At 41.7% G+C, this 12,386-nt stretch overlaps 1 protein-coding gene across 6 annotated transcripts in view; it reads right to left on the reverse strand.

Annotated features, from left to right (window-relative positions):
• ehbp1 (EH domain binding protein 1) overlaps positions 1 to 12,386 on the reverse strand; it is a 146,021-nt gene that overhangs the window by 96,621 nt on the left and 37,014 nt on the right. For all 6 annotated transcript variants that reach the window (XM_051420285.1, XM_051420284.1, XM_051420289.1 and 3 more), the window contains exon 6: positions 4,141 to 4,322. In XM_051420285.1, the coding sequence (XP_051276245.1) occupies positions 4,141 to 4,322 (182 nt within the window). The remainder of the gene's footprint in view (positions 1 to 4,140; positions 4,323 to 12,386) is intronic.

Genomic DNA, 12,386 nt, shown 5'->3' on the forward strand with positions numbered 1-12,386 from the left:
GCTCTCACCAACACAGCTGCCAACAGCTATATCATATGTAAGGATTATCATAGTTCTCCATCGTTTTTTCTGCCTCTACCTCTTTCACCACTCATTCATCTCTACCTTACTGTCATAATCACCTAAGACTTCTCTACTCAACCTCTCTTTTGGCCCTCCACGACTTTATTCACAGATGCATCAACTTCTACAGTATTCCCTGCATTTTATGTAGTCGTGTGTCTTCCCTCTCAGTCCCTCGATACCACCGCTCCATCATAATCAGTGTATTCTCCTCTGTTCTTTGTGTTTGGTGTTTCCCAGGCCCAGACGCTCATTTGAACTGGTGTGATTGAGTTTGTTTGTGTGGTTGACATCATTCCCCGAAGGGTTAACAAGGGTTACGCGCCATCGACCCGCCGTCCACGCCACAACAAAGGCCTTGTTGCTCTGCTCTCGCTCAGTATGAGTGTGTGTGTGCCTGTCTTTAAATGAAAGTTGCTGCTATCAAATTAGAATGAATAACAAACGGCAAACACCGTGGTTGAGAGTGTATGTCCTCAAATGAAAGTTGGTGGCATCAAAGTAGAATATATGAGAATGAATGAGAATGTGTGTGTGTCTGTAAATTAAACTTTGCACAATCAAAGAATGCTAGACTGTAACAAATGTGTGTAGATTTTTGTGTACATACATTATCTGTTTATTCTTTTTGTTATAAGACATAAATAAGACAGATTAGTTTGAGGTGATTCATACAGAGCTGAGGACATCATATCTGGTATAATTCTAAAAGATTTCTAATCAAAACTTCAATACTATAATTTTTAAAATGTCAGTTTATAACTGACATCAGGCCTGGATCATTAACGGGCCGGCTGTGCTCCGAACCAAGCAGAGCGCAAGGCGAGAGGAATGTCAAACTTTTTAAGTGAAGATGAAACCATATTATAATCACTGTCTTATTGCTGCCATTTATTTTCCCCAGACCAGACGAAACATTTTTAAAAATGCACTGCAGAATTATTTCCTTAGTGTATACTTGTATGTATATATGTATGTAAATACTGTATTTTTAGGGACCTCGCAAGCGACTGCTGGAGGTCCCTATTGTTTTTGCTTTGTTTCTTCTTACCTATTTTTAGCACTTTTGATTGCGTTTTTGCCCCCCTGAACATATACGAAAAGTCAATTTTATTTGGCAAAGTGGTCAGGCCTTGTGAAAAATTTGATATTCTATGCGTCGCTTTCGGGTCCGCCACTAGGTGGCACTACTATCATGAAAAGTGCGTTTAGGCTAATAACTCCCGCATCGTTTGTCACACATTCAAAAAAACTTATATCCACGCGTTCGGTGAATAGAGCTGAATCTCCCCATATAGGCCACGCCCATTTCCGCGTGAAATGTCCATGAACTACTTTTTCGTGTTCCTCCTATGCGCTTTGTCCGATTGGCACAAATTTTTTCACGAAGCATCTGAGGACCCTCATAATAAAAAAGTGATTAAGAGAATTTTCATATTTCAAAAAACCAGCACGTTATAAAATTAGCACTTCCTGTGGATTTTCTGTCAAAAAAGGAAGTGGACCATTTCTCCACATTGGTATGTCCGATTGACACCAAACTTGGGTCCATAGTTCCACATGTCTTCCTTAGGCATCTTGCACAGTTTCAGGCCACAGCCACAAGGTGGCGCTCTTTAAAAGGAAGAAGTTTATATCTCTACAACGGTATGTGTGATTAAGATGAAACTTGGTATGATGCTTCCCCATGGCTCCCTGAGGCTCACAAAAAAATGTGTCAACAATCCGCCACTAGGTGGCGGTCTGGTGGCACAGTAAATCACTGTGCGGAGACCGTAATAGTTATGAATATGAAATTCACAGGGCACGTGTAGAGTGGTGCCTGAAGCTCACATACCAAAAATCGTGTTCGTCGTGTTTGTAGCGCCCCCTACAGGATAAAAAAGCAGCAGCCCCGGCGCCACGTTTCACCGACATGTACGAAACTCGGTAGGCACGTGTAACATGCTGGGACGTACAAAAAAGCCTCTTGAAGGCGTGTCCGTGGCGTGCCCTTAAAGTTGGCCATAGTGAATTCCGTGCGCATTTTCGGTGAATTTTCGCCTCGTATTTGAACGAACTCCTCCTAGGGAATTTATCGGATCTACTTCAAAATTGGTCAGTACAGTCAAAAAATGGTGCTGATTAAAAGTTGTGCTATTTGTGCATGTACATTAAACGGCGTGTCCGTGGTGTGGCATCAAAGTCAGCCATTTGATTTTTTTGGTCATTTCCTGTGATTTTTCGCATTGTATTTGAACGAACTCCTCCTAGGGAATTTATCGGCTCTGCTTCAAAATTGGTCAGTCCAGTCAAAAAATTGTCCTGATTAAAAGTTGTGCTATTTGTGCTTGTACATTGAAGGGCGTGTCCGTGGCGTGCCCTCCAAGTTGGCCAGGTTGAATCGAATGTCAAACTGTGATGCCATTTCCGGCATTTAAGGGCTTCTGTTTTAACTAACTCCTCCTACAGATTTTATCAGATTGACTTCAAATTCGATCACTGCAATCTAAACACATTGGTTATCAAAAGTTGTGCTATTTGAGACTGTATGTTGAAGGGCGTGTCTGTGGCGTGCCGTCAAAGTTGGCCATTTTGAATTCTGTGGTCATGCAAACCATGAAAAGTTGAGCTATTTGTGACTGTATGTCAAACCGTGTGCCAGTGACGACTTGTCCAATTCAGCCAAATCGCCATACAACAGTACTCATAACTTCAGTGTGCAATGTCCAATCTCCAATAAACTTCACATATTCTGTAACAGTCCTAGCCTGAACACATCCTCACAACTTCAGCGTACATTATCTGATCTCAACGAAACTTCATGTGTTTGATAAGAATCCCGCCTTGAACACGTCTACATGACAATATTCAGACAGAGAGATAGCGGCACCTACTGGCAACAGGAAGTAAGCGCTGCGGGGCGATTTTGAGCTGATTTACGTGACATTTTCATGTCGTGGTCCGCACGTGTTGCGACGGCCGTTGACGCGGCCACAACGCGCCCCGAGTTGCGCGGAGTGCGAGGTCCAGCTCAACGCTGCTTGCAGCTTTAATTTAATTTATTATATATTATGTTATTCTACTAAAATGTACTTTTCTTTGTCTATGTGTGTATCATGAAGGGACTGCAAATTTTAATTTTGTTGTACAACCTTCAGTTGTACAGTGAATACATTTCCTTGAGCTGCGTTTGTAACTATATCCCTGAATTCTGCCAAAAAACTCCCACCCAACATATTTTTAAAAAGTTGTAAGGGTTGTAAGTGGGATAGCGGCTACAACTATAAGAGGCTTTCGGTTGTATGCATCTGTGGGAGAGTGTCAGTAAATGGCCGTAGTAATACGGTTTATTGTGATTAATGTTACAGTTTGTGTGTGTGTGTGTGTGTGTGTGTGTGTGTGTGTGTGTGTGTGTGTGTGTGTGTGTGTAAATATAGCACAGTTATTGATGGGCACAGTATGTTGTGTTTACTGGCACTGCGGAGGAATAATTCTCATTCAGCTGTTATTTATTATTGTTGCTGAACCAGACTTTCAAATTTTGAGCAGAAAGAAATCCGCTGTATTAACATCATCTGCAAACAAGAATCTATGTGATTGTGTGTACAGCATGAAACTAAATATTTACTGTGTAGTCCCGCTTTAATATTGGGGCTAACTTAACTACCTACTTAACGTAAGTTGTTATCTGAATTGCTGTAACAAAAAAAGAGCAAATTCATGTAATATGGTCCCATGGAAAACTCTCTGTTCCAAAACAGAGTAACTACATCAGCAAAGAAAAAGAGAACAGGCTACAAATACACTTCGCCCACACTGACTAAAGAACACTAAAAGGCACAACAGAGTAGTGATCAAAAAAGGCCATTCCAGGCAGGCTTACACCTCAGAGAAGCAAACAAAAATGGAACGTAATTAGCTTCAACATATTTTGTTTTCCTTTGGCTATTACACAACAACAAGAATCTGAACCAGGATTCGTTAAGTGCCGTAATCAATATGCAGGGTAGAAAACAGAATTTTTAGATTGCTAAGATGTAAACAATACTTCAACTGTGCTTAGTAGAGGTGTTACATGAGAAGACCAATACTTACGTGGCCTTTCCCTCACGGAGGAAAATGCAGGAGAGGGAGAACTGTAGGGTGGCCGACACCACTTTCTTCGACAGGGGCTTAAACTTGAGTTTGACATCCGTCTGTGTAGGCATTGGACTGGCGTACTGTTTCATATTTATACTGCTAGTGGCCAAGGCCTTCCTCCGCCCTGATGGAGACTCCTGGAGAGGGAGAGAAAGATGAAACACATTAAGGTGAAATCAGGCCCATATTTCTTGTTTAATATCCTCCTCTGGGGACCAAGTATTTAAAGTTCAGTAAAGAGCACAATGTACAATTAATTTTAATACAAGATACAGAAGGGGAAGCAGAATAATTATTTCCATTATTACTAATGATAGGTGATTGCAGCCTCCAGATAAATAATGGTGTATTTAGTTAGTTAGTTTGTAAATCCCAAACAAGCTCAAATTTGTTCCCTCCTGCGTTCCTCATTGTGAATTCGGATGTGAAATCCTTCCTGGTATTTCCTATCAAAGGTCCATGCTGAAGCCATTTTTGCTGTACTTCTTTTCAGAGATGTGCTCTGGGCCAGGGGCTAGCAGTCAAATTGGAATTTGGGAATATGCCACAGACCAGGTGATAAGAGTTATAGAATCAGTGACAGGGGCCTGTGTGTGTGTGTGTGTGTGTGTGTGTGTGTGTGTGTGTGTGTGTGTGTGTGTGTGTGTGTGTGTGTGTGTGTGTGTGTGTGGAGAGAGAGAGAGAAAGAGAGTGTGTGTGTAAGTGTGTGTGTGCGCCGCTCACCAGAGGACAGTGCGTGAAAAATAAGAACTGCCGGAAAGCCTTGTCACTGACTGCTAGATATGGAAACTAAACAGTTGGGGACGTTCCAGCCTTTTGTCTGGCCCCCTCTCCCTGCAACAGAAACTGATGGGTTTTGTCTGCTGCAAGTCTGGCTATGGAAGCACCACGCTGTCAGTGAACAGCAGACTGGTTCACCTCCTTGCTGTGTTGATACCACTGACATACCATGTCCATCTTTTCTGTTTTGCCTCCTCTGTTTTAACAGATTCTGTTTTTGTGATGGGAAACTGCCACATTTTCCTGGTTAACTGATATGTGTTCATTTGCATGACGAGAGACTGATGTTAGAACCAAATGCAACGTCAGGATCAGACACTGGTGCACATGTGTCCCTTCACGGGCCATGTTGAATGAAAGCAGCAGGCAGCAGTAACACACATGCTCTCTCTTTAAAATCGGGCTGTTTTCGCTCTCCCTTATTTGTCTCCTTTTCGCTGCATGGATGTCTAAAAACAGCATATATAGCTAAACTGTGGACACACCTACACACACACACACATTTATTGTTATAATACCACAGATATATAAATATCTTCTTGTCTCAGCTGTGAATCGAGCCCCGAGGATTCATCCTCTCAAGCGCACAATGCCGAACAAAGCAGAGCAGCTAGCTCTCTTTCACACAACACCAGTTTGAGGGCACATATACATATACACATACACTCAGGCGTGTTCGGTAGATAAAGCGATACAAGCTCTTTACATTGGCTTTTTCCTGATGTCTTCACACACACAAAAAAACACACACACGCACACACACACACACACACACACACACACACACACACACACACACACACACACACACACACACACACACACACACACTCACTTCTTAGAGGCTTTGGCACTGTGGGGAAAACTCAATCTCAGCCTTATCGCTAAGGACCGCAGGGTATTCATTCAAACACACACACACACACACACACACACACACACACACACACACACACATATATATAGACATACCCACACAGAGTTGGTATCAGTACAGAGTGGTAAAGCTATTGGTAATATAGTGAGAAACTATGTAAGCTTCAAATAGGGACTTGAAATCTGTGGGCCACACCAACATGTACCACCAACATGATATGTAAACATCCATAGTGTCTTCAGTTCTCACTATTCATAATCATGAAACATTACTGGCATCTGTGCTACATACAAACTATGAATACATTTAACTGGTTGAAAGTCGTCAAGATGAACACAAGAAACAATTAGTCAAATCTGTTCTTAAATCATTTAGAACCAAGACGTGTTTCATATTGTGACCACAACACAAACAAACAATCTGGATTAGTTAGAATGAGAATCTGACACAACCAAAACCTCACTGACACAACTCCATGGCTGGGTTCTCCTCCCCTCCCAGCAGGAAAAAGTGCTCTCTTTTGATTTTTTCCTCCCATAAATGAGTTTTGTTGTGTAGCGCACATATAGCAGCATCTCTGTGTTATATCCTGTATGTGTACTGGTGGATATTTTTTTCTTTACTTTGTATGTTGGGCTGTCTTCTTCCCCATCAACTAAGTCGTAAAAAAAATGACAGCAGTCAGTAACACACTGATTCTACCATACAACATGGCGGCCTCGGTAAAATAAGTTCTGTGGATAAAAATGGTTCATTCTAAGGTAACAAAAAAACAAAACTCTTATTATCTGGTGATTATACACTAACAAATACATACCTATGAATATCATATTCCATTTCTGCCAATAGATCCTCCTAAATTTACACACTGGACCTTTAACGGACTGATTATCTGATTTATTGCTCATTCGAGGTATCTATTCAATGCTGGCTTTCATTATTTCCCGTGGGCAGAGGCTCAAGAGCTCAAGCAGTTGGCATGTGGGAGCAATATGGTCCAGGAAATGTTTACTGTATGAATCCCAGAACCGAGATATTCTGTTAGGCATCTTCCCTTTCTTTACACTTTTTGGACAAGACATAAAACCTAAAATTGCTCTGGCAAAAATGATCAGAATCTGTTTCTCTAACCTCTATCCCTCTGTTTTTATCCTGCCTTTCCTCCTACATACAACTCACTGCACATCCCATCTAACCCTCCTATCCTTCCATCTCCCTCCATCTTTACCTCCCCTTTCCCACCTCGCTCACACCAATAATTAAATAAAAAACTACAGAAGACACCGACCGACTGACTAGCGAGGCCACTTGACATTTCGTGCTGACATTTGAGCCTTGTCGCCTTGGCTGAGGAACATAATGACATATCATCGCCCCACCGCCAACCCCAACTTGTCCAAAGAACAGCCCATCAGGAGAAGAGGAAGATGGGGAAAAAAACTCTCCCTCTCCACCTCTTATCTCTCTGCAGATTACACCCTGGCTATTATACTAAGCTAATAGTGCATGTAGATGCGTTATGAATGAATTTGCCAAATGCACCAAACACTTAAGAAGAGGGGATTTAGCAAAAGGGAGGATGAGGAGGAAAAGGGGGAGAGGGGTCTTGAAAAATAGGAAATACTTAAGGATATGCAAATACCCCGGCACAAGAATGGAATAACCGTTTCAACAGATTTGAGTAGGGACAGCAAACAATGGAAATCTGCTCCATTTCCCCGGATGCAGCTTGTCAATCAATGTGTGTGTGCATGTGAGTGTGTATGTGTGTTTGAGAGAAGGTGAGGGGGGGTAGCTGGGATTAGGGTGACTGGGAGGTTGTGACAATGTGTAAAATGAAGGGGAAGGACAATACAGAAGTTTAATTTATTACAAAGAGGATATGACTATCAATATGCTCTCTCTTTCAGAGCCCAGAGAATGACTAAATACCTGTGTGTGTGTGTGTGTGTGTGTGTGTGTGTGTGTGTGTAGAGGACACAGCCATAGAGAGAGAAAGAAGGACAGGAAAAGAGATGATAGAAAGACGGATGGAGGGGTGATGGCTGTATGCTGCCCCCTAGCTGCATATCTGTACAACACACACTGCAGAGTATCATTTCAGAACAACAGTTAGCTCTTACTTACAGCTTTGTGCTACATCACACAAACCAGGCCACACGTGACAAGACACAAAAAAACACAAACAAATAAGAGCAATCGAACCTGAATCATGTCTACAGTTACTCTGCACTGCCTAATTCATTTCATAACTGACAATAAATTACTTTCATTCAAGAAGGTTTTGTTTGTGTTAGAGTACCAGTCCTGCCCCTCTCCCCTGGTGCCAGCTGGCCCCGGATCGATCCACAGATGCTCCTCTGGTGGGGGGGCAGGGGTCAGGGCAGGAAGGGGTGCCCAGGGGTCCTGCTGAATCCCTCTGCCCCAAAATGCCAATGGGACGGGCCGGAGGAAGGAGGCGTAGGGATCCTTTTGTCACTGAGAGATGGATTAATTAGGCTGAGTGCTAAAAGAACCTGGCTTCTTTGTATAGACCTAGTCTGAAACACACACACACACACACACACACACACACACACGCACACGCACACACATATAGACAGATACACACGCACTGACAGTTGAGCAGTGCTAGCACATGATGAACAAAAAGAATAAGTGCCCAACACACACGCACACCAATCAGCTAATGGCTTTTTAACACAGGTCACCAGTCAATTGGTTTCTAATTTTAACAAACATCGATGTTCCATATTGATCCACATACTACCACTTTTACTAACAATTTGTATATCAACTTCCTCTTTTCTTAGACTTCCAAAATTTTAAATTTCAATATATTAATTTTAATTTTGACTGTTTGTGACGACTCTCTTGTTCTGTTGTGCTCCTACCTTTGTTGTTGGCAATATGTACGGTAGAACCAATTTGTCATTAACTGAGGTGAGTGTGGTGACGTTTGGTATGTTGTTGAGGAAGACAGAAGATAAAAACACGGCTCTGGTATCACAACGATGATGATAAGCAGATGATTATCTGACTTAAGCCTGCTGCCACAAAACAAAACAATACTAAACTGGAGGAAAGGGACAACCTGAGGTCAGTTACACTGTGGCTACACTACAATAAGACTGCACATCTGAAAAATCACATACTTGAAACTGGGGCTGTTTTTGGTAATCAGCAGGACGACGGATGGATCACAAACGAGAGGGAAAGTAAACTCTCAGAAACTCTCAAGACCATCTATGTCTTCTTCCTCTCTCGCTGTGAAATGTGTTAACTGTAAAGCTATGTGAAAGAAAACCTCAACCTCAAAGAGGATAATGTGGACATAGAGGCTACAAATATTCCACTCCACACAAATCTGTACACAGGCCTTTGTAGTAATTTGCATTCGCACAATTCAGAAAAAAATAAAAGCCAAACTCAATTTACCCTATAGAATAACCCTGAGGTAGCACCGATTAGCCCTCCGCCCCAACACCAAAAATCAGCTGGCTCTGGTTGAATTCAGCAGTCAGCAGATTGAAGGTGGGGGGGCACAGTGCCATTCCTCTTGCCTCAAGGTCACAGTTATTGGAAATGGAGACATCCAATGTGCTCACATCTCTCTTTGAATCCGCACACAATGGAGTGATTCCTCTGTGTCAATTTGGCCTCCCCTGATAAGTGATAAGGAAGGCCTTTTTACATACCACCTATGAATACCGCACTATAGCCGTTATAGCCATACACACAGACACACATACACACACTCAGATTAAGACCAATTTATTCATCTGGTACTATTATATGTGAGGTTTTATTTTCCCCCTCAAGCAGTGTATATGTGAGTGTATTTTTAAAGGCAACAATGGACATAAAAGGCATGCAATACTATCACTGCAGTTCTGTGAATTAGAATAACAATGGCCTTAATAATGGAATGAACTGTGCAAATGGCTTTTTATGTGTATTTGTCACATGGACACATACACACACACACACACACACACACACACACACGCACGCACGCACGCACACACACACACACACACACACACAGTGGTACACAAGTAGAAAAAAGGAGCACAGGATTTCCCTTCACTATAACCACATTGTGGATCAGATTTAACTTAAACCCCCCAAAATGGAAACATCTTTCACTGACCACCTCGTCCCCGGGGGCGTGAACAACAAAAAAATGACAAGGATGACAAACAGTCGAGGGAAACTGAGGGAGGGAAGTGAGTGAAAAGAGCGAGAAAAGAGCGATTAGTCACAACAAGAGCAGGATTAGGCTTGTTTTAAAGGAAAGGACGGCAGATTACAGCACAGTGTGTGCCGTAGTTTTTGCTGAATATGGTTTAGAATGACACTGAGCTCCAGACATAGAGTCCTTTTTGTACAACACTAAGAAACTGGATATGGGACAAACTGCCGTGCGACGACTGCCAGGTACAGGAACGTTCAGTACAGGACGACACTTGAGATGAGACAAGAGAAGCAGACTCCAGACAATCACTGTGCACCAACAACTCACAACTGGGTGAAGACTCTAAATCTAATGAAGACTTAATGAAGAAGATGTAAAGAAGGGATTTGTCATGCTTAGGTGTCCTTGAGAAAGAAAAATAATACCAGCTAACAGTATACTAGCTCAGGGGTAGCCATTTTGAAGCTGAGCCTAACCTCTGACCTAACTGTGGAGAAGGCCAAATACAAGCATTTTGACATGTTTTTCTTTGATTAAAGGAGTGGTATACTTTTATTGAAAAGCAATTTATAAAATTCTGACATTTTTAACTAAAATCAATATATCTCCAGAATTTATTTGCTGGATATGATGAAACATGTTTGCATTACATTAATAAAACAATGCAACATGGCCACATTGCAATAGTGAGAGGATAGTTATTCGCTAACTCATAAACACCTGAAAAAGGCATCAAGTGAGTAATGGCAGTTCCTGCTATTATACTTGATGGCACCACATTTTCAAACTTGTTAATATAATTCATTTCAACTGATTTCTTAACAGATGATATCTCTTGTTTATAAAGCCAATATTCTGTTTACCAGGCAGGAGACTCCAGTTATCACACATATTGATAATTAGTGAACGGAGGAAACATAACCAAGTGAGTGTTTGGGTGCAAGAGAGAAAAGGGGGGTGTTAGAGAGAGCGCAAGGGAAAGACACAGAGAGAAAGAGGAATGCCTTTAATGCAGGGTTGCCTCTGATGGCAGCAGATGAAAGGAGGAGAGTCACAAACCAACCAGCCCTTAAAAGGTCTAATCCGAACTGGGAAAAGAGACTGTTTTATTGGGGACTAATCTCTTGCTAGCTTCCAACACCAAGCCAGAGGTTCAACAACATTAATGAAACCTTCAGATAGAAAAGCTATCATTTTAAACCAAACAGCCTAGGAACAATTTAGCAGACTGATGGATAGTGGCTCTAACCACCAAAAAAAATAAAATAAAAATAATCATCCGGCTACTTTCACACACCATGAACTTCCCAAGGAGGTCACACTTGACTTGAGTGTCTGTTTGTTTATGTCATTATTATGTGCTCTGTTTGAACATATATTTCTGACATGTTGTAGACATGCACCTAACACACTACTGACTGCATTACAGATACTACACTGGATGTTTACATTAAATCCCATGTTAAGATAGGAACAGGGAGTGCGGGAAAAGGAAGACAAATTTAAGTGGACAGATATTTAAATGAATACATTAACCAGAGACCCTTACAAGCAATTGTGTAGCATGGACATAAAGCCTCATAAGGATGAGAACTATGATGAGAAAAGCAAACTGTATAAACACTGGGACTGCAACTAACAATTTTATTATCCATTCATTTGCTGTTTTTTAAATTTCTATTAATCATTTAGTAAATAAAATGTCAGAAAATAGTAAAAGATGCCCATCACAATTTTAAAGGGCCAAAAGTGTTATCTGGTTTTATTCGACCAACCGAACCCATAGATACAGTTACATAAAATGAGAAAAGCGGCAAACCTCAATATTGAGAAGTACTGAGAAGCTGGAAACAGCAAATGTTTAACTTTGTTTGACAAATGACAAACAATTAATTGATTATAACAATCAATTAATCAGCTAATCATTTCAACGACAGTAATTATTCCACTGAAATCTTCCATTTACATTTAGCTTTTCTAATTAGTCTACATCATTATTCATAGCCAGCAAAAATGCTTAGATGGACACCAAGCCAGTATCTCATATCCGCCCTTTCTCCCTTCATTTCTGTCTCTCCCTCCCTGCCTCCCTCTTCGTCTTATCAGTGTGTCCAGGGTACCCTCCTCTCTTCGACTCTCCGGGTCTTTCTTTTGGGTGGCCCTCAGTGCCCCCCACACACACTCAGACCCAGAGCATGCACTTCAGACAGGGGGCTAATGGGAAAATAAATTACCAGCAGGCAAAAGCCCTGGCTCTGCACTTCTGCTAGAGAGAGAGAGAAAGGGACACGGGGTGGGGGGGTTGGAAAGAAGGGGGGGGTGGTCAAGAAATGGGAAGAGAGAAGG

The sequence above is a fragment of the Dicentrarchus labrax genome, unplaced genomic scaffold (genome assembly GCF_905237075.1).
Source record: "Dicentrarchus labrax unplaced genomic scaffold, dlabrax2021, whole genome shotgun sequence".
Taxonomy (NCBI): Eukaryota; Metazoa; Chordata; class Actinopteri; family Moronidae; genus Dicentrarchus; species Dicentrarchus labrax.